Genomic DNA, 21,686 nt, shown 5'->3' with positions numbered 1-21,686 from the left:
CAGGACACAGCACCATGCTGGGGAGTCTGACTTCCCCCTTACTGCGGTCTCCACCCCAGCAGGACAGGCCGCCCCGGCTCCCCCCGCCCGGCCAGGACGCTGCCGGCGGCGGCAGCAGCAGCACCCTCCTTCCCCCCCAACCTCGCCAGGCGGACAGCCGTTACCGTCGGCCGCCGCCCCCCGCGCGCACAGCCGTTGGTCGCGCTGCCACCGCCCCTCGGCGGCGCCGCCCGCGGGGCGGAGCTGGAGGCCGTCAGCCGCTGGGCGCGGCGCGGTGCCCGCAGTCGGGCTGGGCGCCGAGGCGGCTGCGCGGAGAGGTCGGGTAACTGCGGGGCAGCGAGCTGTGGGCGCTGCCGCCCCTTGAGGAGGGCGCTGGCGGCGGCGGCGGGCGCGGCTGGGGGAGAGCAGCGGGCGTGAGCTCTGCTCCGGCTTGTTCTTGTTGGCAAGTGCCGTGTGCAGTGGGGAGGGAGCTGCGAGGCCCGGCTCGCAGGGTCTGGCGGCTCCGTGCGGCGGCGCGGTGTTGTGGAGCGCGTAGGGCTCCTGGGACGGGGCAGTGCTGCCTCCATGAGCTCTAACGTTTCTGCTGCTGCTGCTCCTCGAGCTGCCAAATCGTCCCTCCGAGGGGAGTTTTGCCTTGCATATAAGCCATTAGATAGAGAAGCTGTTAGGATAACGGCGAAATACGGCTTCTTGGTTTCAGAAGCTCTTTCCTGCTCCTTTTTCTGATCTCTACTCCTCCAGCTCGTGTCTGTAATTAGTGGTGCACAGGGAATGCGTGTTACGCAGTTAGATCTGCAAAGCCTAGCAATGTAAATGTCCAGTCTGCACTATCTGACATGTGTGCTTTGCCACAGTTGAGGCTTTTCAAGCTGTTGGCCCCGTGCTACTCTACTGCTCTCTCCTGTGCACTTCTGTGAGCTTTACACTTATCACTGCTTTTAGAAACTACACTTGATTTCCGTGCAAGACGAGTCCTAGAGGGTACAGAGCGTTCACAGTTCTCACCTTAGTCAGTGGAGCTGTACAAGTCTGCTCTATCTGCTGTAGTTAGCTTTTGTTGGCAAGTGAAAGGGGCTGGGGAGGCAGAAGAAGGCAGGCTCTCTTTTCTGTGCTTTCATGGCTGGCCACCTGCACAGAGGAGGGAATAAACAGGTGTGTTAGCTTGCTTGCATACATGCGTATATATGCACAAGCGCGCACACCCACACCCACACACACCCACCCACCCACCTTGACACAAGATCCAGATCTCCTTCCTCTTGCTTATGTGTGGTCTTGCTTCCTTCTGTCAGCTATGCACACCTGCACAGATATAGCATGGTCTAACATTAGCACCACTCAGTTTACAGAACTTGAAGGTAGCCTTATGTAACTTGAATAACATCAGTGTCCATTAAGGACAAAATGAGTTGGAGCTCCTCTTGGATTCTGTCCTAATGGTAACTTGATGCTGTTGCTGCTCTCCTTCAGGGTTGCTAAGGGAATGTCTGTGTTTGCTGAGGCATGCTAAGGCTGCCTGCCGTGAGAGCAAAAGGCTGGATTTGCATGCATGAAAGACTAACCTTTTACTTTAGGTACATACTTGGGAAGTGTTCAGTGCTGCTTGACAATGCTTGTCTTGGGGTTACCTCCCACTTGTTTTCCCGTAGTAGAGACCCTCACCAGGCTGGACTGTGGTGCTGCACATAACGGGGTTTTGGCTCTGCCTCTTTGTTATATCAGCAGAGATTTTAAAGCTGAATTGTTGTTTGTAATTCAGATTTTAAAATCTCAAGGGGTGATTTCCCTTGTATGTTATTCAGACACTCCTCCTAGTTTGGGTGGTGGAGGGAATACTTTTGAATCCAAAGTGTTTTGGCCTGAATCCCAACAGAACCATAAGTTGAGGAATTACAAGTTTAGACATTTTGGGACTGAGCCAGGCTCAATGCAGTACAGGACCTAAGCACCGGAGCCATAAGGTCATTCTGCTTGAACAGTCCTGTTGGAGCTATATTTGAGGAACAAAGCATTACAAGGAACTACTCTGGATTCCACATGCAATTAGGAAGAAAGCTTAAGACATTGCAGCAGATTTTGAGCACGCTGTTAAATTCACTTATTTGTTTATCACTGCAAGGCTGATGCTCAAACTGTTTTGGACAAAAATGCATGTGTGTGTGTTTTTTTTCTAATACAGTGATCATGGTGAAAACCGTCACTTTGACTATAGTCTGGCTGAGGTCTAAGGAAGGTCCAGTGCACTGGACAATGTAGAAAGTTTGTGATTTTTCAAGTCCGTTATTGGTATTCCACAGAGCTAATTTACCAGTGACTTTGTTCCTCTTACACGACTCATTGCTTTACAAAGGCATATTCATTACAGAGCAGTAACAGAGTCACTTAAGTACTTTGCCACTGTGTGCTAGGAGCAAATGTGCAGCCTAAATCCCTAAGTCAGTCCTTAAGCAGTGCAGTTCCAGGAAAATTTAAGCCTTTTCCAACCTGCCTTAGCTGATACCTGAAGGGAATTGTGATGGGCAGGTATGGGTTCTGTTGATACAGATGCTTTTTTTCCACTGGTGCTTCCTCTGTTGGAAGTGGAGCACTGAGACAAGCAAGATTCTGGTTGGGCTGATTTCATCAGGTCTCTTGAAGAAGAAAAGAGGGGAAGGAAGTTTGCTCTTTCTCCTTAAAGTAGCCTGTCCTCATAGTATCCTAACCTTTACCCAGCATGCTTGAGGTTAGAGTGTTTGTCCAGGCTGCCAGAGGCCAGAGCTTGGCTCTCCTCTCAGAGTGAAGTTGAGTCCGTTATCTACTTCTTGAGCACCAAAGGATGAAGCATTTTGGTGTGATGTGGTGGTTTCCCAGCAAAGCTCTTTTTTTTTGGTGTTTTCAGGGCTAGATGAAGGCTGGGCAGAAGTTTTGAAAATCTGTGCTTTGGACTGGGGCAGCAGAGTTCTTCTGTAAGCCCGGCCCTTAGTAGGGCAACAGCCATTCCTTATAGGGCCTATTGAAGATACCACTCAACACAGAGGACTTTGGTGGCAAATGCCATGGATGCACTCTCCTTTCCCAGCTGTTGTATTGTTTGTTTGTGCCTCTTCATTGAGATATTTGGGATTATTGCCAGTTTCCACTCTGTGACTCAATTAAGTACTGTAAAGTTTTATGCAGGAATAAATAAACCTCTCTTTAAACAGATAAACCTTGGCTAAACAATGAAACGCTGTTAATCAGTTCATGAGTTTGTCCTCTTATCATTCAATCAGTTTTCTTCTAGGACCCATTAGTGATAAGAGTACAGTCTTGTCAGTTAACTTTCTGTTCCCAGCGTGGGACGAGCCCATGCCAGCTGCCAGATTCAGCGCGTAGCTGTTTTTGGTGTCAGCGATACTTTGAAAAGACTAAGCATTTCACCCAGTGCTATTATCTGGTGGGCTAACTTTCAGCTCTCACTACTGCTAAGGCGCTGGGGCCATTGAATGGGCCTTATCTGTCCAAATGAGTCAAGATCTCGTTGTTTAAAAACAAAAACAAAGTTAGGTCTTCAAGGTCAGCAGGATGTAAATTACTGCTACATTCCAGACATTGTTCCTGAAATTGAAAGGGGTCTTGAAGTGAAATGACATCCTGTGTAATGGATATACTGTGATTTGGCTAATGGTCAAAATAGAACTAGCTAAATATGAAAGTCAGTGGGCCTAGTAAAATAAGTGCTCTAATATATATTGCTGTCATGAGCTCTTATTTTTAAAGACACAGTAGCACGAGGCTCTGAAACTTCGTAATGGAAGAGGTGAAGATAACAGTGATATCTTTGCCTTGGTGTTCTTGTGAAGCAATAAATTTGATATTGTAGGTTTTCAAGTCTGGTATGACACTATCACCGAACTCGAAACCTACTGAATAGATTGCATCACTACAAGATTAAAAATGTATCCAAGAATATCCTACAGTTCTGCTTTGATTGTAAGATCCTCATGACTTCTTAAAGCTGAGCTGATATTTTCTAAAGATATCTATATGATCCAGCACATGTTTATCATCTGCTGTGATGATTCTCTTCTAAATTGCTGCATGTTATCCTGGTAGCATGTACTGTTTTTCCATTGACTCTGCAGAAAATTTGTCTGCATCAAACCCACGTTTCTAGGTCTTGATTGCCCCTCTCCTTTCACATTCACCCCAAAATATTTAGTATGTTGGAATGTAAAACTTTAAGTGCTGTTTTAAAAAAAATTATTCCTTTAAAATAATTTCCTTGAATTTATTAGGAAACAAGAACACTGAAATCATGGCGGGGAAACCCAAGCTGCACTATACAAGTGGAAGGGGGAAGATGGAGTCAATCCGATGGCTGTTAGCAGCAGCTGGGGTTGAGGTTTGTACCTTTTTATAAAATGATCAGATTAATCTGTGATTAAAATAAGTGTTCTGTTTAGGAAAGGTTTCCCAAGCACGTTTGTGCTTACAGAGCTATGCACAACATCACATGTTGTGCTTTCAGAGATGCCCATCACATGTTGTGATGCAAAATGCCTTAGATTCAGTGATACACTGTTTCAAATTGTATTTAAGATATTGTTTGAGCAGCAGTTATCCTGTACAAGGATTTTTACTTTACAAGGAGAATCTTTGTTTTCAGAACATAGTTTCAGAGAGCTTAGACTGTTTAGAGATAATGTTCTTAAGTTTTTCATGTGGTACACGTGGGTCTTTTAATATTGATCATTCAGAGTAAGTTAAAAAGATACAGTTTTGGTCTGTAGCAACAAAGTGCTTTTCAGTCTTTGGATCAGGATCTGACTAGTGTAAATCAGCAAAGATGCCCTGAAATCAACAGAGCTATCTATATCAACTGAAAAGCCATCCTGAGGCAACTTAATTTCCATGTTTACTTTTTGTTCGAATGTGGTGCTTTCATTTCTCAGAAGCTGCTTCAATGGAAATGAAAGGCTTTTTTAAATGATGGTCACTTGTGAATGTTGCCAAAGGAGAAGCTGCAGAGCACGAGTGCTGAGGGAACCAAGATTGTACCCTCATTCAAATGTACTTTTTAAAAAAAAAAAAAAAAAAAAAGCAGGGGGAAACAGAGCATAAAAGCAGCTAATGTCACGTGAAATACTGAGAACATATTGAGTATATTGAACATACTGAGTATAAATTGAACATATATATTAAATATGTACTCTACATACTGAGTATGTATTGAAATATTGAGTAACAGTTGTGCCTCCATTACACAGCATTTAAGTGAATGATTCAGCTGAGTATCTGGTAATTGTTTATGCAGGCATGTAGACAGAGCTTTATAACAAAGGAAGGGTTTTTTTTTTTGAGGTGTAAAACATTGTATGTTACTTTGAGGTCAGGGGAAAGTGCAGTGGGGTTATTTGCTGGAGCAGAGATGGAGAATACAAGTGGGGATCTCCACATAGTTATGAGAAGTAGGGGCAGTAGCATGGATATGAGGGGTTCTAACTTCCAGTCTCCCTTCCCCATTGCGGTCAGAGTGACACAGTGTTGTTTTCTACCTTTGCTTTTCAGTTTGAGGAAGAATTTATAGAAACAAAGGAAGACCTAGAAAAATTACGCAATGGTGAGTCTGTAAGTTGTCTCCTAAACATAAATTTACACCAATATGACAAAAAGAGTACTTTCCCTGACTTCCTTAACAAGAGGTGACATTTTTTACAGGCCACATCTTATCAGAGTAGGTCTTACAAAGAGAAGATTTGAGAAACTTGGCTGCTGGTGTATGCTTTCATTGCAGGAACTTTAGTCACTCAGAATTAGAAAATCCTAGCATATTATCAGCTCTTTCTTTCTCTGATTCAGTGCAGTACTATTACAATGGTTTGAGTAGTTCGCTTCTGTTTCCTTTGAAGATGGATCCCTGCTGTTTCAGCAGGTGCCCATGGTAGAGATTGATGGAATGAAGATGGTGCAGACTAGAGCCATCCTCAGCTACATAGCAGGAAAGTACAACCTCTACGGGAAAGACCTGAAGGAGAGAGCCTGGTATGGTAATAGTAACATATCACCCTTACTAATACTGCTTTTTTTTTTTTTTTTTTTTTAACACTGCATGTAAAGATGCATGCCCATCTGCCAGTGCTTTGTCACCTGAGCTCCAAGGATTGGATGAGAAGACTTTGTGATTGATAAATGATTATTAATTGTCAGCATAATGAGAACGTTACAGCCAACTTGAAGTTCCTTTGAATTCAGAGAGACTGGAAGTGCATTAAATTCCTGAGCAACTGCAGAATCTTAATACAATGATAATGGCTAAGTATGCCTTTTTTTTACTAGAAAACGGTAGAAAATTTAGAGCTGCATGAAAAACACTGTGAAATATCTTTAAACTTTTAATTTCTTTTTTCAAAATGTGAAGAATTTTTCCTAGCTGATGAAAGACGAGAAAAATCTTCAGTGGCTTATTGCTACTGAAAAATAAACCGGTATTTTCCTAATGTTACTTTACCATATATGCTATGGGTACACACATGTGGGACTGGCTTTCCACAATCATAACTAAAGAGCTCATAGAAAAACAACAATTTTGATTCACTCATTCTAATAAGTAAAATAAAAATCATGAAAAAAACAGCTAAGTCCTTAACATGACTGGCTCCAATTTACTGTAAAATTTTTATTCCCATAAACATATCTATCAAAACATGTCTAGTAATAGGTAGGCAGTTCAGCAGAGATTGTGAGGACTAATGTTATGCATCAGCATATCTGAAATGGCAATTTGCAGCCATTTGTTGCCTGGAACCTTTTGTAATTAGGCATTAAATCCTCCCCTCCCCCTTTCCTTTCCTCCCTAAAGCAGTTGGCATTCACATACTTTTTTCCCCTGGCATAAGTCAGTACGATATTAGTGGAAGACTGTATGAACCTCAATTAAATAAGAGTCTGTGATATTAGCATATTTAATATCCTGCTTGTTGCAGACACAATGAACCTGCCTATAAAGATCTGTGCTTTGAAAAAACAAGCTGGTTTCTCAGTTTTTTTTCCCCTCTTTCTTCAAAGCAGAAGAACAAGAAAACAAATTAACGTCTTATTCTACACTGGCTACTGAGCATTTAACTCTGATCACTTTAGCACCATGTTTCAGTCAAATAACCAAGACGGATTGTTCAAATAATAAATGCTAACTAAAAACGTTTGTTTCAGGATTGATATGTATGTGGAGGGAACAACTGACCTGATGGGAATGATCATGTATCTCCCGTTTCAAACAGCTGAAGCAAAAGAGAAGAATCTTGCCTTAATCATTGAACGAGCTACAGCCAGATACTTTCCTGTCTATGAAAAGGTGATAATTTATTAGTAGTCCGTGAAGACAGTAAAGCAGTGTACAGTTAACACCCTCCCGCCCAATGCACACTTCCTGGAGGGCAAGTGATGGTACAACTCTGGAACTGGGTGACGGAGCCCACATTCAGTGATGTGAAGAAGGTCACAAAATAACATCGGGCTGACTCTGGTACTAGGTATCTCTGCTGACTTCAGTAAGACTCCTCACAGTGCAAATCTTACTTGTTATGAGAAAAGGGGTGGGCTCAAACTTTTTAAAACTAGCCTAATAGCTGATAGCTGATAGCATTTTGCATATGTGCACCATTTTAATACCTATGCCAGCCTTTAGAACTTACTTGCCTGAGAGTGTATATACTCTTGCTGTTCAAAGCTAAATACAATTGTGTTTTATAATGTAGACCTAATCCTGTGACCTTTCTCAAACCTATTGCTTACATATATGGTAATAATACCTAGAGACTTACTGTCCTTCTCTGAGTCATTTTATCTGGATATCTTTAGGTGCGCACAGAAAGACTCTGCAAACAGGATTTACAGAGCTTAAAAACATAGAGCAATTATTTATTGGCTAGCATGCACAAAAGAGAGCTAGGATCCAGTGGGCTACTGGATAAAGCATTAGTATGCCCCTACCCCGTATAAGACACATGAAGAGTCTTTGCTGTCCAGCGTGGTATCAGGAGGCTAAGGGCTGCTATCTGCTCTTTCCTGCTATTTCCATATTCTTGATGTTAGTGAATTGCCATTTTTCTACCAATTCTGGGTTTTTTTCCCTAGCATTTTATACTTTCTCATGTTGATGTTTTTCTTCTTGAATTGAGTTAGCCATGATCTGCATCTCAACAATCATGCTTCTGTCTTCAATGTTACCTTTCTTACCTTGTGTGGCTGTACTGTACAGACTTTCTCACAGCTCTTTCTCATGATGTAGCAATCTCCTCAGAAGTCTATGCCAAGGTTACACAGTTTTGCTGTATCAGAATTGGGGCAAGTTCCTAGGCTGGGTCCTTGGTTCACAGGCAGCTGAAGGGAGGTGGGAAGAAGTTACAGAGGGGATGAGAGATGGACCAAAAGAGAGGCGGAGTTACAAGGCCAAAATCATCATGGAATCTCTTCCTGGGAATCTCTTCCTGGGAACTAAGAATCTGTAATAGGATAGCTAGAGAAAATTATTATACCGCATACGACTTCTTTAGTTGTTTATATTTTGTAGGCCTTAAAAGATCATGGACATGATTATCTTGTTGGCAACAAGTTAAGCTGGGCAGACATCCACCTGCTGGAAGCCATTTTAATGACAGAAGAATGCAAGCCTGATATACTCTCTGCATTCCCTCAGTTACAGGTAAGTAATCATCTGATCTCAATATGGAATATAACATACAGATTTCACTGACCAGTTTTAAAAGCTTATTGATGTTTAAATCCTTTGAACTGCTGTAGTATGCCACTGGGAGCTCTCTGATCTATTTCTCTTGACTAGAATAACCTGAACCCACATACTCAGTCCTGCCCCCAGAGCTCCTGGGGGACTTGCTGTCCAATGCTTCCTCCAGCTCTACTACTTCTAGTCCTCAGCTGGCAGGAATTCACTTACCAGCTCTAGTAGTTTGATCCTGTAACTGGTACTTCCAGGTCTTCAGAAGCATTATCAGGCAGGGAAGTCTGTGGTCTGTTCTGTCCGCAGTTCCTATCCTTGCGTTTTTGCTAACAAAATTGTATTTTGAAGAAATCATATACAAGAGCTGTTCAGTTTCTTCTGGCTTGCTTCCGTGGTGCTTTTACATTGAGGTATTTGTGTGCTTGCCTCTCTTCAGCCCAAATATATTCCAGTTATCTAGACTGAGGTTGTGATTTTCTTTTTCTTCTCCCGCCTCTATCAGATGAATCTTTTGTTCTTCCTTATTAAATTCTCCCATCCCCATCTGTGAAACCAAGATAAACTTTATAGCACCAGTATTGCGGATCAGAGTATTTACATCTAGATTTTCCAGAATGACTGATAAATTTGCAGAGGAAGATGCTGAGCGCTGAGCTGGCCATAAGTAGCTACTAACTTTCTTTGTTTGCTAAAGTATGTCTGAGAAGGAAAAATCCAAGTCAGCTGACTTATATGCCATCCTTTATAGCTTAAAATTTCCTTACGCTCACTGGTTTTACTGCTGCTTCTTACAGGCTTTTAAAGGAAGGATGAGCAACATTCCAACAATTAAAAAATTCTTGCAGCCTGGCAGCCAGAGGAAACCACTACCAGATGAAAAGTTTATTGCACATGTGAAGAAAATATTCAATATCTAATCAATGTGGCTGCTGAAGATCATTCAACTGTAGTATATTACCTGAGCTATGCCTCATGGGTATAAATGGTATAGATGCATTCTGTAGCTTGCATAATAGCCAGTCACATGAAAATCTGAAACAGAATACACTTTTTGATTAGATTAAAAGGCTGAGCTGTTGATTTCAGAAAGTTGTATTTTATGGAACAGTCACATGAAATAAAGCATGCTGGTAACTTTGTGCTTGTTTATTTACAGTGCATTCCTGGAAGGGTAAAATGTTTCAGCTGTAGTGCTGGGAGTATTGTAGAAAGCCCTTTTCCAGCCTTTTACAGACTGCAGCACAGAACAGCTGCCCTGTAAAAAGGGGAAAGTCATTTAAATTCAGAACTAGAATCTCTTCTGGCCCCTATTTAGTCTCCCTGACTATAAATTCACAGTCGTGTCCCCCTGTCCTCCTGCCATTGCTGTCTCCATACTTTCAGGCCTGCAGTTCGGGGTGGGGGAGAGGTAAATTCTTTTTTTTTTTTTTTTTAATTTATTATCCTTGTAAATTTATGGGCAGAAGAACAAACCTGTTCTAATCTCCAAATAAACCTTTGGGCTAATCTCTCAGTAGCAATTTTGCTCTCTGAGAGATCAAAGGACACACATTTAATTAGCCAGATCTGCTTTTCATCCTTTGAAACAGCCTCCTCCCTCACTTCTCATTTTGCTGCTTGGCTAGCGGGGGGTAGAGGGAGGAAAATGCTACTTGATTTAGTAAGTAACCTCTATCAATCTTTTTTTTTTTTCCTCTAAGTTGATCCTGTTTCCTTCACACAATGATGTACTCATTTAAAAAGAACACAAAATGGGGCTAAGCACCTTAACTCTGCATTTGCTCAAATGTACACACCTGAAACACACTGATTACCTAGGCACTGCCAGGATTAGCTGTGAAGATTTTTATATGACAATTCCCTGGGTGGCTGGCAGCAGTTTGAAATGCGCATGGTAGTAACTCAAGTGTTATGGAGCTATGTGGGTGTTCCAAACAAGTCCTGTAATTGCTGAACAATTACATAGACTGACATGGGCCAGGGCCAGTGCATTTTGTGACTGCCCAGTTGCTGAGATTTAAGCAGAAGCTTCTGGATTATAACAGGACTTGGAGGGCAGCCCCATCACCACTGGGTAGAGTTCTGAGAATACATAGAAGGCTCAACACTGCAGATACTAAAACTATACAATCCTATTGCGTTTAGACTTCAGGATATCAGGCAACTGCAGAATGGCTTCCACGTTTTGGCATTAGGTTGTCTAAACTTTTCATTGGATCTTAATCTAAGGTAGGATTCACCTCACCTGTGGTGCAAATATCAACACCGGCATCAGTCACCCAAGCCTCATATTGCAGTTCACAGTAGTCCTGTCTTAGAAGTTCTACTTCAGGATAAATGTGCCCAACTGTCATTTTTAGGTACCTATACCCCAAACTGAAATCCTGAACACACTGCCTCAATCACCTATAAGCCAGGCAACCCCTGGAGGCCACTGGTACCAACATTTGCTAGTAAATGATTTCAGAGATCTGAAGATTTTGGATGGTGGTTTGGGGTTTTTTGGCAGGAGGTACAACGTGCCTTAGGCGGATGATCTGCTCACAACACTTCATCTCTACCTAAGCCTTGCCAAAGAATATAAGCTTGGTAGTCTGAGGAATTTATGCAGCACTAGAGCAGGTAGATGTACTCAGAGATAGCTGCTATAATCAGGCTCTGAATCAAAAAAAAACAAAAAAAACCCAGCATCTTTGCCTTCAATAGGGCACTCACCGATATTCAGTCTCAATGATTTGGCTGCACGATACAATAACCTCAGCCAAGCCAAGGAGTATTTATTTTCTACGCAAACTGAAATATTTCAGTCCCTCAATAGTTAGTGTCTGAACAGTGCCCTTTGTTTATGCAGAAGATTTCAGCTCACAACTACAAAGCTGTTAGAGAATATTAAGACTGAGAGTTTAGAACCTAATTGTGCAAGACAGTGACCCTACCACAGCTGTGGTTCATATCAGTAGGAATTTATGGCATGGTGCATGTTTGAACAGTAATGAGAAGAGCAAATGATCAGACTCTATATAAAATACTGAGAGAAGCTTCAAACGTTTTACTCTTTATTTGAACATCAATTATAGTTTTCACATTTAGAATCAACAGAAGAAGATAGCTGGGTTTGAAAGGAAGGTCTGTTTTCTAGTGCAACACAGTACAGGCGCATGCCTTTATTGAGTAGTAACTGATGCTATGATTAGAATCAATTACTTAATCTCAGAAACTACAAAATTATGATTCAATACAATATACCTCTTCAGCATAATGATATATCTACATATGTTTTTCCTTTGAAAAATATAGTGCATTGCTAACTCAATTTCTTGGGGTGCTCAGCACCTCTGAAAACAATCAGGATTACAAGTAAAGGTCCCTTGAGTTAACAGACAGCTTAAACCGAAGTAGATCAAAATACATCATCAACAAAATATTCATTTTTGTTTTTAAAAAGAGCTGGCAAAATATCAGCAAATGCCAATAGCCAAGTTGTACAGATCTTTTACAGAAAAGATAAACACACAATAAGACTTGTGTCCAAACTTATCTTTCAAGTATGGAAAGCCTGCCCGTTTGCCAGGTGGGCATGACTGATAGTCATATTTCAGTTCTTAAGTTGCTAAATTCTTCTACAGCACCATAAAAACAAGCCTCAAAATCATCAAAAGGCTGTAAAAAAAAAAAAAAACAGAACAAGATACATGGTTATGCATGAACAGAAACAGTTAAAGTCATCTCTAAATAACAGCACATTTATAAATACCTGACTCAAGAGCTTCTAATAAACAATCTTTTAAAACATGTCTAAATCTACCACATCAGTGTTCACTGAAACACAGCAGTCTGTCTAGGCTTGAAGAGATCTGTAATGGAAAATAACATTTTCCAGTTTAAGTCCCAACTTGTAACTCTTGCATCTAGACACTTTATATCAATTTTTTCCCTTCCCTTTATGTACCAAGAGTAAAACAGTAAGTTAACAGAGTTATATTCTATCTGGTGACATCCAAGCAAAAGTCATTTTTCTTTACTTAAGAAGAAGATTCTGACTTATACTTGAAAAATGCTTTGAGTTAGGAATACCCTGGAAAAAAAAGCTTGGACTTATTGCATAATTTAGTTCCAAAATAATAAGTACAGAAAATTATGTTTTTCAGAATGTCAAAGCAAACATCAGATATAAAAGTTTGACTAGTTAGTAACATCATAATTTAAAATAATACTGACCAAAGTTCTTATATCTGGGGTCAGAATCTTCCCAGTTTTCAAAGGTGCTGAGCTCCCAGCAGTTTTGAATGCAGCACCTCTAAATCAAAAGGGTTTTCTGTCATTGTTGTTGGGTTTTTTTTTAGATGACTGTTTTGTATGCAATTAGATGACGAACTTTATGCATAAATGTTTGAAAACACTGAGGCTTACTTCACGTTCTTCCAAGAGTCTTATCAATATGCATTAATAATTTAATTACTGATATTTCCTCTCTTTGCTGAGAAAGTCAGTCCATATTAGATGTATATGTCTAGTGAGATGAACAAGTTGCTTACTGGAAACAGGACTGTGACCTTCAAACTTGCTTCATTTAAACCATACAGCTGCTGAACGAAAATAACTTCCACTGATACTGACTTGAGTCAGATGTCGAGTGGCAGCTATCTGAAAATCAGTGAAATCTTTCCATTAAGATCCTGAATATATGTTTACCTCAGGCATGCTACTAGTCCGGCTGGCAATAATTTCTTGGACCTCTTGAACCTCATCCCCATTATAACGGTCAAAAGAAAAGCTGAAACTGTAAAAGACAATTCAATATATTTATGTTCCCCCTTCTCCCAGTGGACTACTCAGGAACATGGACAGTTATCAAAGCTCTGCAAAAGAAATTGCTATCTTTGCCAGGAAATGTAATTTAATTAAATATTAAATCAGAGAAATAGGTCTATGAAACATTCTTGCCTTTCCAAAATACACTACTATGGTTTCTTTCAGCTGCAAATACTATTTCCAGGTGCAGCTTCCACAGATAGCAAGTTTGTCAGAAAGTGAATTATATTCCCCTATACCTACTTTCACAGGAGCTTCCTCCAATAAGGTAGGAAGGATCCTCATCATAGCACTAACATGTATGCTGAACTACAGGAACAGCAGCTCATAAATCCCATCACCCTATATCATTACAGCTCTTTTTCTTACTAGCTATTTTAAGGAACTAGACTACCCAACTTCATCTGTTTTAAGAGTTTTTATTTTTAAATGCTAGCTCTTTATTTGCTCAATCAGCCTCAAAAGCTAGATTTGAAGGTCTGCCATTTATTTTTGCCACAGAATATGACTGTCAACATCTCCATCATGGCTACAAATTCCTTGGTTTCCTTTTGCTATGAGGAAACCATCCTTGTCTGTGACAAGTGATCAGCCCAAAAGGGCAACAGATAATCAACACAGAACAAATATTGTTCAAGGAATCACATCTTCCTCCTGCAGTTCTTTTACCTAAAAATGGAGGTAACAATGAATCCTGATCAGTCAGGAATGGGGAATTAATATTAAGCTAATGAATGCAGAGTGCTACATAAATGCGATTAATGAGAACCCAACTCTGCAAAGGTAGCTAGCTCACTTAAAAAATAGTCACTTGAAACGCTGCCTCAAAGCGGGCAGAGGGGCAGCGCTTATCACAGGCAACTGGCCTTTATCACTCTTGCAGCAGTGGCAGTTATACCAATCTCCTCCTCCCTTTTTATAGGGCAGTTAAACCACCTTGCTAACTCTTCTCCAACTCCACAGCCCGCTTCTGTGGACAGTGCTGAGCTCACAGTTGTCAAGAATTAGTTTTACGCTCATCCTAACACCTTAAGACAACCACTGACAGTTACAAGCATTTTATGCAACTCTACCAGCTAAGCATGTGCACTCATTAAAAATACCCTGCAAAAATCTATTATGCTCCATTATCCATTGCTCTTATTTTCTGCTCCTATAATCTGATCCTCTCGGGAACGTCTGAAAGGTAGACTTCCACAATGTGTGCCTTGCCTACAACCCTGACAGTATATATACACAATTAATGACAAGCTAAGAAGCATGTCTACTCCGTAACATTCTTTTTCTAGTTACTAACATCAGGCTTCAAATATGTCAGTGATTTTTTAAAATGCTCAGCTTTGAGACACTGATGTGATTTTCAAAAGTGCTTGATATTCACTGCCTCACCTGAAATGGGTCAAAGCACTTCAGTAAATCAAGCCTCTGATGCATCAAGCTGCACTCTCAATATTGCCTGCATATTGAAGTCTGAACTTCCACAATCACATAAAATTACATTAAAGTATTCAAGAAAGCGCAGAGGTAATTTCAGGGGGAGAGGGCAAACGCATGAAAAAATGATTTATAAAACAATTAAGGAATTATGCCTCTGGCATTTGTGTGCCACATACTCTTTGTATGTAGGACAAATTATGAGAGCCCTACTACCAAGGTCCTCTACTAAAACATTACCTACACAAGAATATCCTACCATAATGTTTGTGATAGATACTGTAGATAACTACGGTAATTTTACATTGTAATTTATCCTACTGGTTCCTGTGTTCCGTGGGGGCACTTTCTTCCATACATTTAATTTCCGTTTGGCATTTTTGCTCTACTTGCTTTTTGCACTTATACGCGGTTAAGCATATGCAAAAATATTCTGGTTTTCTATGGAAAGAATACCCATTTATTAGAGAAAGTCCTTATAATTATGCAGGTAGGAGACAGAGTGGCCACCAGAGATATTTGAGGTACGCCTAATTCTCCCTTCTTCTGAAGTTGTCCTACTGAGATCAGGATAAAACCAATCTGAACAGCTGGGACTGTCCCCACAGACGTAGCACTTCGTATGAATACTCCCTAAATCACATCAGGCAAAGATTACCCTGGTTAGGTCAGAGCACCTATTTTAAGTTTCATTCAGGACAGCTGGATCTTGAAGAGGCCACCCACCCATAGTCAAAGCTAAATACATATTTAGGTTTTAAGCAACTAGGTCACAGTTTTGAATGTTTACAAAACAAAGACTGCTTTTAACAGTCTCTATTATTTTAACATGTACATATTAACAACATTGTAAGGCAGGTGTAGTAATGACTATGTAGTAATGACTATCCCATATGCACTGATATAATTTCTATTAAATTAGTAACAAATATTTATCCTGTTTGAGGGAAAGTCCTCATAGGCCTACATCTATATGAAATGTACAACGCTGCCAATATTTTAGCATATCTGATATCCACAAGCAGATTAGTGAAAGTTTTATACTGGTCCTTTCAAAACCAGGGAACTGGGAGACATGCAACACTTACTTATTTTTAATTAGTCTTCTCTTCCACAAATTCTCTATCTGAATTAATGATTTAATTAACCCATAAAAGTACAATACTGTATGCTTTTAAGCATATCGCTCTGAATGATTCCAAATTCCCATATACTTAAGGCTGCATCTTCATTGCAGAAGAGCTGGATTTTTTCAGCAGAGAGATAATGAATCTAAGCAAGGTCATGATTGCAAAATAGGAATATCCAATCTTAGGCTATCCAGCAGCAGATCAGGTATGCCATGACCACCTTTATTAAAAGAACTGAGATGGTACAAATGCACTCTGACAACTGAAAAGCATTCAAAATTTTTTTGAGGGAAGAAGATTTTACAACTGTGGCTGGTTTAAAGCAAAAGCCAGCATGAACACTGTTCTGCATGTTCTGATTGAGGTCAGAAAAGTGATTGTGGGTCCACATAGGGAGGATTAAATGTATCCTAAATGGTCTGGTATGCCTACCTGTGGAACCACAGCCTAAGCCATCCATGCTAAAACTGTAAGTGGGATAAGCTCCCAAAAGCTCTTATCGCAAATTAGTTAGGCAAGGTTAACATTATACCCTTAGAGGCTGTAGTACTTTGCCTCCACGAGGGTTTCACGGCAGGCTAGCTAACATGATAATTATTCCATAGTTCATACCATAAATTTCTTGGCAGCAAAGAATAAGACTAAGGCAAAATATTTGCTTCATTGGGAGTTGAGGATACTCCACATCATGCAAGACTGGATTTCATAATACCTCTCTACCTGTCAAATTACACTCTTATCTGCAGACCTTTCTAGTACTTTTCCATGTCTCTCAACTGAATTTCACAATACTTATAGTGTTATCTAATCATTTAGCAAAAGGAGGCACTGCAAGGTCGTAGCACACACCTGCTGGGTTTGTGTGAATGACCTGCCTTATCTTGCAAACAGTTCTACATTTAAACTCTCAAATTTTGTAAGCTAAGTTGAAGTGAGGTATCTATAACAAGCGTCTTAACTCTATTTAAAAACTAACTTTTAAACTGAAGCATAATCACGGTGCTCAACATTTAACACAAAACGGACTTTGACATGCATTTCAGGCAACTGCCTTTTCCTTTTGCTGTAGTAAAACACTTACACAATGATATCTTCACATTTCTTGGATCACGTGTCACACAGTAAGCTCCATAACCAGCCACAGAACCAAATGTGAGACCAGCAGCTAAAGAGATTTTACTACCTGCAAAAAACAAAAGCAAACAAAAACCCCCCCACATGTTCAAGAGTTATTTCTCAGTATAATACCTTTAAGCTAGCTTTTATCTCTAGACGGCATTATCTTAATATTTTGAAAATAGAGCCAATTTTGCCATGGTGTACCAACCTGCCAAATGTGAAAGGAAAGGTAATGTTTCTTTAATCACTGTTGGCTACTCTCTTGCATGACATTACAGGTAAAGTCTGTTCAAGTAAAGGGAGATAGATGATGGAGTTAATACTTGCCATTTGGGAAAAATAATCTTCCAAGCACAAACCTGAACTAGACTATTTGCTTTACCACCTACGCTATTGGAAACATTTTTGTAATCTCTCTAGACTGTCACTCTTGATTTTTACTGCATCTTCTAGTACTTGGGAGTCTCTAAAACACTGGAAGAAAATTCATAATCTGTCAATCTGTATAAAGGGTAAATTGGACAACATAGGTAGCCATAAGCCTTTCGGTCTGACATCATCCCTGGAAAAATAAATGGTATCACTGATATCACATTTAATTAATAAAGAATTAAAAACAAATTAAGAGTTAGGTGACATTTAAGATTTAAAAAAGCTTTTTAAACTATAATTTGACATCTTCTGTCCATGCTAGAAAACAATTTTGTTTCATAAAGTCCAGAGCTTCAATAATACCCTTAAATTTCTGAATAGGCGTTTGACTTGCTACCGTAAGATAAACCTACAGAATCAGCGCAGCAGATGTTGCTATCTGGACTAAAAGAGATCCTAAAGTTATTGTAAATGAAGAATCCAGATCCTTACATGTCATTTACCTCTCAGTCCTACTCTACTTAATACTTTTAATCAAGAAGCTGGAAGAAAACATGTATCACCACTGTTAAAAATCTTAATTTCCCACAAAGATTCCCATAGACTATTAAATAGTGAAGAGGACAGACTAATGTGATAGTCAGTGAGTGCAGCTGGTTGCAAATAAAAGAAAATATACCAAGTCTTTTAAGAAAGTCAGATGTGAACCCATGTCTCTAAAAGCAGAGCATGCAGAACATCCTATGCAGGGAAACAGTGACCCTGAATCACAGGAATCAAGACGGATAAAAACGTGGATGCCAGTTCCCAGTGCAATGTAATGGTGAACAAGACTAATGGATTGCCACTTTCGGGGACACCTAAGAAGAGCACATTTAGAAATCAAGCTTGTCTGTGCTTGATCCCAGTGCGACCTCTGCTGGGGTATTGTGCTCAGTTTTGGCACTTCTCGCTCATGACAGAGGCTGGTAGCTGGACGAATTCAGAGAAGGGCCACAGACGTGACTGAGACATGGAAAATGGGTGAATGATAGTGAATGATAACTTGAAACTTATCTGTTTATCTTAAGAGTGAAAATGTATAATTATTCCTCACTGTTAAAAATAACGACCAGATGAAACAGGCAACTATAGGGTGTACGCCTGATATACATCTCCTAAAAACCCCAAACGAGGCCTGGACGCCTCTGTAGAAAATAATCAAACATGCTCTACTATGCTCAACACAAAAAAGATCAAAGGAAACGAGAAGGTCCAAGATAGACTGAAGGTCAAAAATATGTATGTGTAACACAATATGTAAATATGTATATATGTAATTACAATATGCAACAGTGTAACAGTCCCTTTTTGCCCTAAAATCAAACTCAATCACTTAAATTCATAGAAAAAAGTGCTTCTTTTTTCTTTTTCTGCTTAAACCGACCCAAGTAATTTCATGTGACTCAGCTCATTTATACCGGTGCAAGCGGATTCAGAACGCCATCATGCTCGTTACAGAACGTTTTTCATCTCTTGCATCAGTTCTTTTTTACAAAGCATAGTGGAGAGGAAACTCAGAACACTTCATTTCCAAATCTTGCCACCACAGTATTTACCTTTACGAGTGTATCCTAAAACACCTCCAACAGCCACCAATGCAGCATACGCAAAGCCAATCCAGTCAATAGCCATGGTGCCAATCCTGGAGAAGAAAACACATTGCAACTAAAGACAAATAAGTTCCCTTCTCTCTGAAAAAAAAGCATGATTTCTTATTTCATTATTTACAGTGTTCTAAACAACACACTGCTGTAAGTTTTGTTTGATGACCAGGTCAAAACGTTCAAGTGGCTAAAACGACTTCCTGTGTCACCTTTTCACTAACTGCTGCCTTTCCTTATACCTTCTATCTAGGTACACCGTGTCTCTGTGGGGCATTTCCCAGGTGTGCGCGCAGTGGGCCTGAGGCTGCCCAAAGCACGAGGCTGGCTGCGCTGCACGTGCGCCGCCCGGCTGGCCTGCACGGCTGCTCTGGAGCGGCCGAGGTGTGCTGAGCGCGCAGCCTCAGCGCCGCTCTCCACCAGCCTGCCAGCACCAGGCAAGGAGCGGAAGTCTTCAGAGTCCGCCCCAAGTTTGCAGGCGCAAACGTAGGCCTCGTTTGGGAACGAGAGCTATACGGATGCTTCGCCCTGCCTCCGTCTACGCTCCTTTGGTTTCACCTTTAGGTTTGCACGCGGTGTCTGAAGTTAGGCGCCCGCCCTCCAGAAACCACCGGAAAGAGGACACGCTCCTCGTTACATGTCAACCCTTTAGGACTAAAATGAGCAACTCGGAGCGAGCAACCAACTCCAGGTCTCTCGGCAAGAGGCACGGGTACGGGGGGCTAAGCCGAGGAGGCCGCCAGGCTCAGGCCGCCCTGCCAGCCGCCGCGGCCTGACCCCCCAGCCCCCCCAGCCGGGACCTCCTCCTCCTCCTCCTCCTTCTCCTTCCCGCCAGGCCGCCCGCCCCTCCGGCAGCTGCGGCTCCCCAACGACAACGGCTCGGGGGGAGGGACGTGGGGGAGCCTCCTGCCGCTGTGGGGGCGGCCGGCGCCGCCCTCCCCACGGCGCACCGCCGGGCCCTCCGCGCCACCCGCCATTACCTCGTCCCGCCGCCCTCCTCCTGCCTCTCCGCCCGGCGGCGGCGGCGGCAGGCGCCGCGCAGCCTCCCCGGCGGCCGGGGCGAGCCGCCGGCCCCGCCTCAGCCCGCCTCCCCCCGGCTCCTGCGGGCCCGCGCCCGGGCGAAGGGGGGCGCCTGCCGCCGCCATCTCGGGAAAGCGGCTGCGCGGCAGCTAAAATGGGGGAGCGGCGAGGCGCTGCTGGCTGCTGCCGGCGGCCCCCGCGCGGTTGGGTGAGTGGGTGGGTGTCAGCCTCCACGGGCGCCGCGCACACAGCCTGTCCCCGTGGGCTCCAAGGGCAGCTAACAGGTCCATAGCTTATTTTAGGCTTTTGAATGTGAAAACACTGCCACGCCACGTTTGGCAAGGCTCTCCCCGCCGCGCCTGCAGTGAGGTGTGCCGCCAAGCCGCCGGGGCTGCTGGCCGCCTTGCGTGGGCTGAAACCTGCTCTGCCCACGCCCCCCCCTCGCGTGGGATGTCCTCCCGCGGTGGGTTCCCCAAATCACTCCCTTTTCTTTAACTGCAGCCTCAAAACTTCGGGGTTGTCTGCATGAAGTCACACAGGGGGACGCGTAGATATAATGATACTGCTGTTTATTTCAGGGAGAACCGACAGACCCAAACCCCAAGGTTTGGATGTAAGATGCTACATATGTAGCTAATTTATGAAATTGCGTGACCTGGTTATCCTAACCTATTCCCTCCTGGTGTGCTAGCCCCATTTGTTGGAGCTCTTCCATTACAAGCTATTCCCGTTTGAACGTTGCCAGCCTCCTCGTAATCTTTGTAGCCTTTGTAGCCTTCTCTCACGCGAGCCTCTCTCGTGCAGCGCGGGACGTGTCAGCCGTGATCCTGGCGTCCCGCTCTGTGATACTCCCCTTCGCTCATGAAAACCCAGGCATGGCCCCGGCGAGAGCGCGCGCAGCGATACCTGCTGCCTCTGAAAAGCCCTGCCAGCATCCTGCCTTTCCTTTAGGTTTCTTTGCTTAAAGGTGTGGGACTTTTCTGCTGCAAACAATTTGCTGGAAACGCAATCCGTCTCCTCATTAGGGTTAACATATCTCGTTTCCACTCCTAAGCTTCCTTTTTTTTTTTTCCTGTTCGCGTTAAATTGTTGTGACAGAACCCCGCTGCATGTGAGCTGTCCAAGGCTGTGTGGAAAACAGCTCTGCTCGCCTTATCTCCCAAGCTGTGGGAAGGAAGACGAAAGGTACAACAACTTTGGAAAACAAGCACAGGACGCTTGAGGGCAGGACGGCTTCAAAATGCAAACCAAAAGCAGATTCATAAGCTGAACTCCAGAAATCTTGGATTTCTTTGTGAAGCATTTTGAGACTTGTGGCTCTTGAAAAGTGTATTAAAATAAACAGTGGATTAAACTAAACAAAACCATGTAATTCTATCTGAGGTGGCTCCAAAGTCGAACAAATACAGCCTCTTTTGGCACCTACAGGATAATGACCAGTTGTGGTTAGTGATCTGA

At 42.2% G+C, this 21,686-nt stretch overlaps 2 protein-coding genes across 12 annotated transcripts; one reads left to right on the top strand and one right to left on the bottom strand.

Moving 5' to 3' along the window:
• Positions 1 to 90: 90 nt before the first annotated feature.
• Positions 91 to 9,837, top strand: LOC104145494 (glutathione S-transferase). 5 transcript variants are annotated; one of them, XM_068937365.1, is made up of 8 exons: positions 231 to 317; positions 1,471 to 1,574; positions 4,257 to 4,363; positions 5,530 to 5,581; positions 5,871 to 6,003; positions 7,171 to 7,312; positions 8,531 to 8,662; positions 9,493 to 9,837. In XM_068937365.1, the coding sequence occupies exons 3-8, from the start codon at positions 4,277 to 4,279 to the stop codon at positions 9,613 to 9,615; spliced, it is 669 nt and encodes a 222-aa protein (XP_068793466.1). In that variant the 5' UTR covers positions 231 to 317; positions 1,471 to 1,574; positions 4,257 to 4,276; the 3' UTR covers positions 9,616 to 9,837. The 5 variants fall into 5 exon arrangements, with proteins under 5 accessions (XP_068793463.1, XP_068793464.1, XP_068793466.1 ...); XM_068937362.1 differs by lacking the exon at positions 1,471 to 1,574 and having other exon boundaries at positions 91 to 317; XM_068937363.1 differs by lacking the exon at positions 1,471 to 1,574 and having other exon boundaries at positions 228 to 322.
• A 1,895-nt stretch (positions 9,838 to 11,732) lies between these two features.
• TMEM14A (transmembrane protein 14A) lies at positions 11,733 to 20,284 on the bottom strand. Of its 7 annotated transcripts, none has more exons than XM_068937370.1 (6): positions 20,189 to 20,284; positions 19,164 to 19,249; positions 17,156 to 17,257; positions 13,391 to 13,478; positions 12,917 to 12,995; positions 11,733 to 12,552 (listed from the first exon to the last, which is right to left on the bottom strand). In XM_068937370.1, exons 2-6 carry the CDS (start codon positions 19,237 to 19,239, stop codon positions 12,508 to 12,510), a joined length of 390 nt encoding a protein of 129 aa, XP_068793471.1. In that variant the 5' UTR covers positions 19,240 to 19,249; positions 20,189 to 20,284; the 3' UTR covers positions 11,733 to 12,507. The 7 variants fall into 7 exon arrangements, with proteins under 7 accessions (XP_068793471.1, XP_068793470.1, XP_009675324.1 ...); XM_068937369.1 differs by having other exon boundaries at positions 11,733 to 12,358; XM_009677029.2 differs by lacking the exon at positions 20,189 to 20,284 and adding an exon at positions 19,767 to 20,022 and having other exon boundaries at positions 11,733 to 12,358.
• Positions 20,285 to 21,686: the final 1,402 nt, after the last annotated feature.

The sequence above is a fragment of the Struthio camelus genome, chromosome 3, assembly GCF_040807025.1.
Source record: "Struthio camelus isolate bStrCam1 chromosome 3, bStrCam1.hap1, whole genome shotgun sequence".
NCBI lineage: Eukaryota > Metazoa > Chordata > Aves > Struthioniformes > Struthionidae > Struthio > Struthio camelus.
The sequence above is the reverse complement of the archived record's forward strand: the minus strand, read 5'-3'. Positions and strand labels throughout refer to the sequence as shown.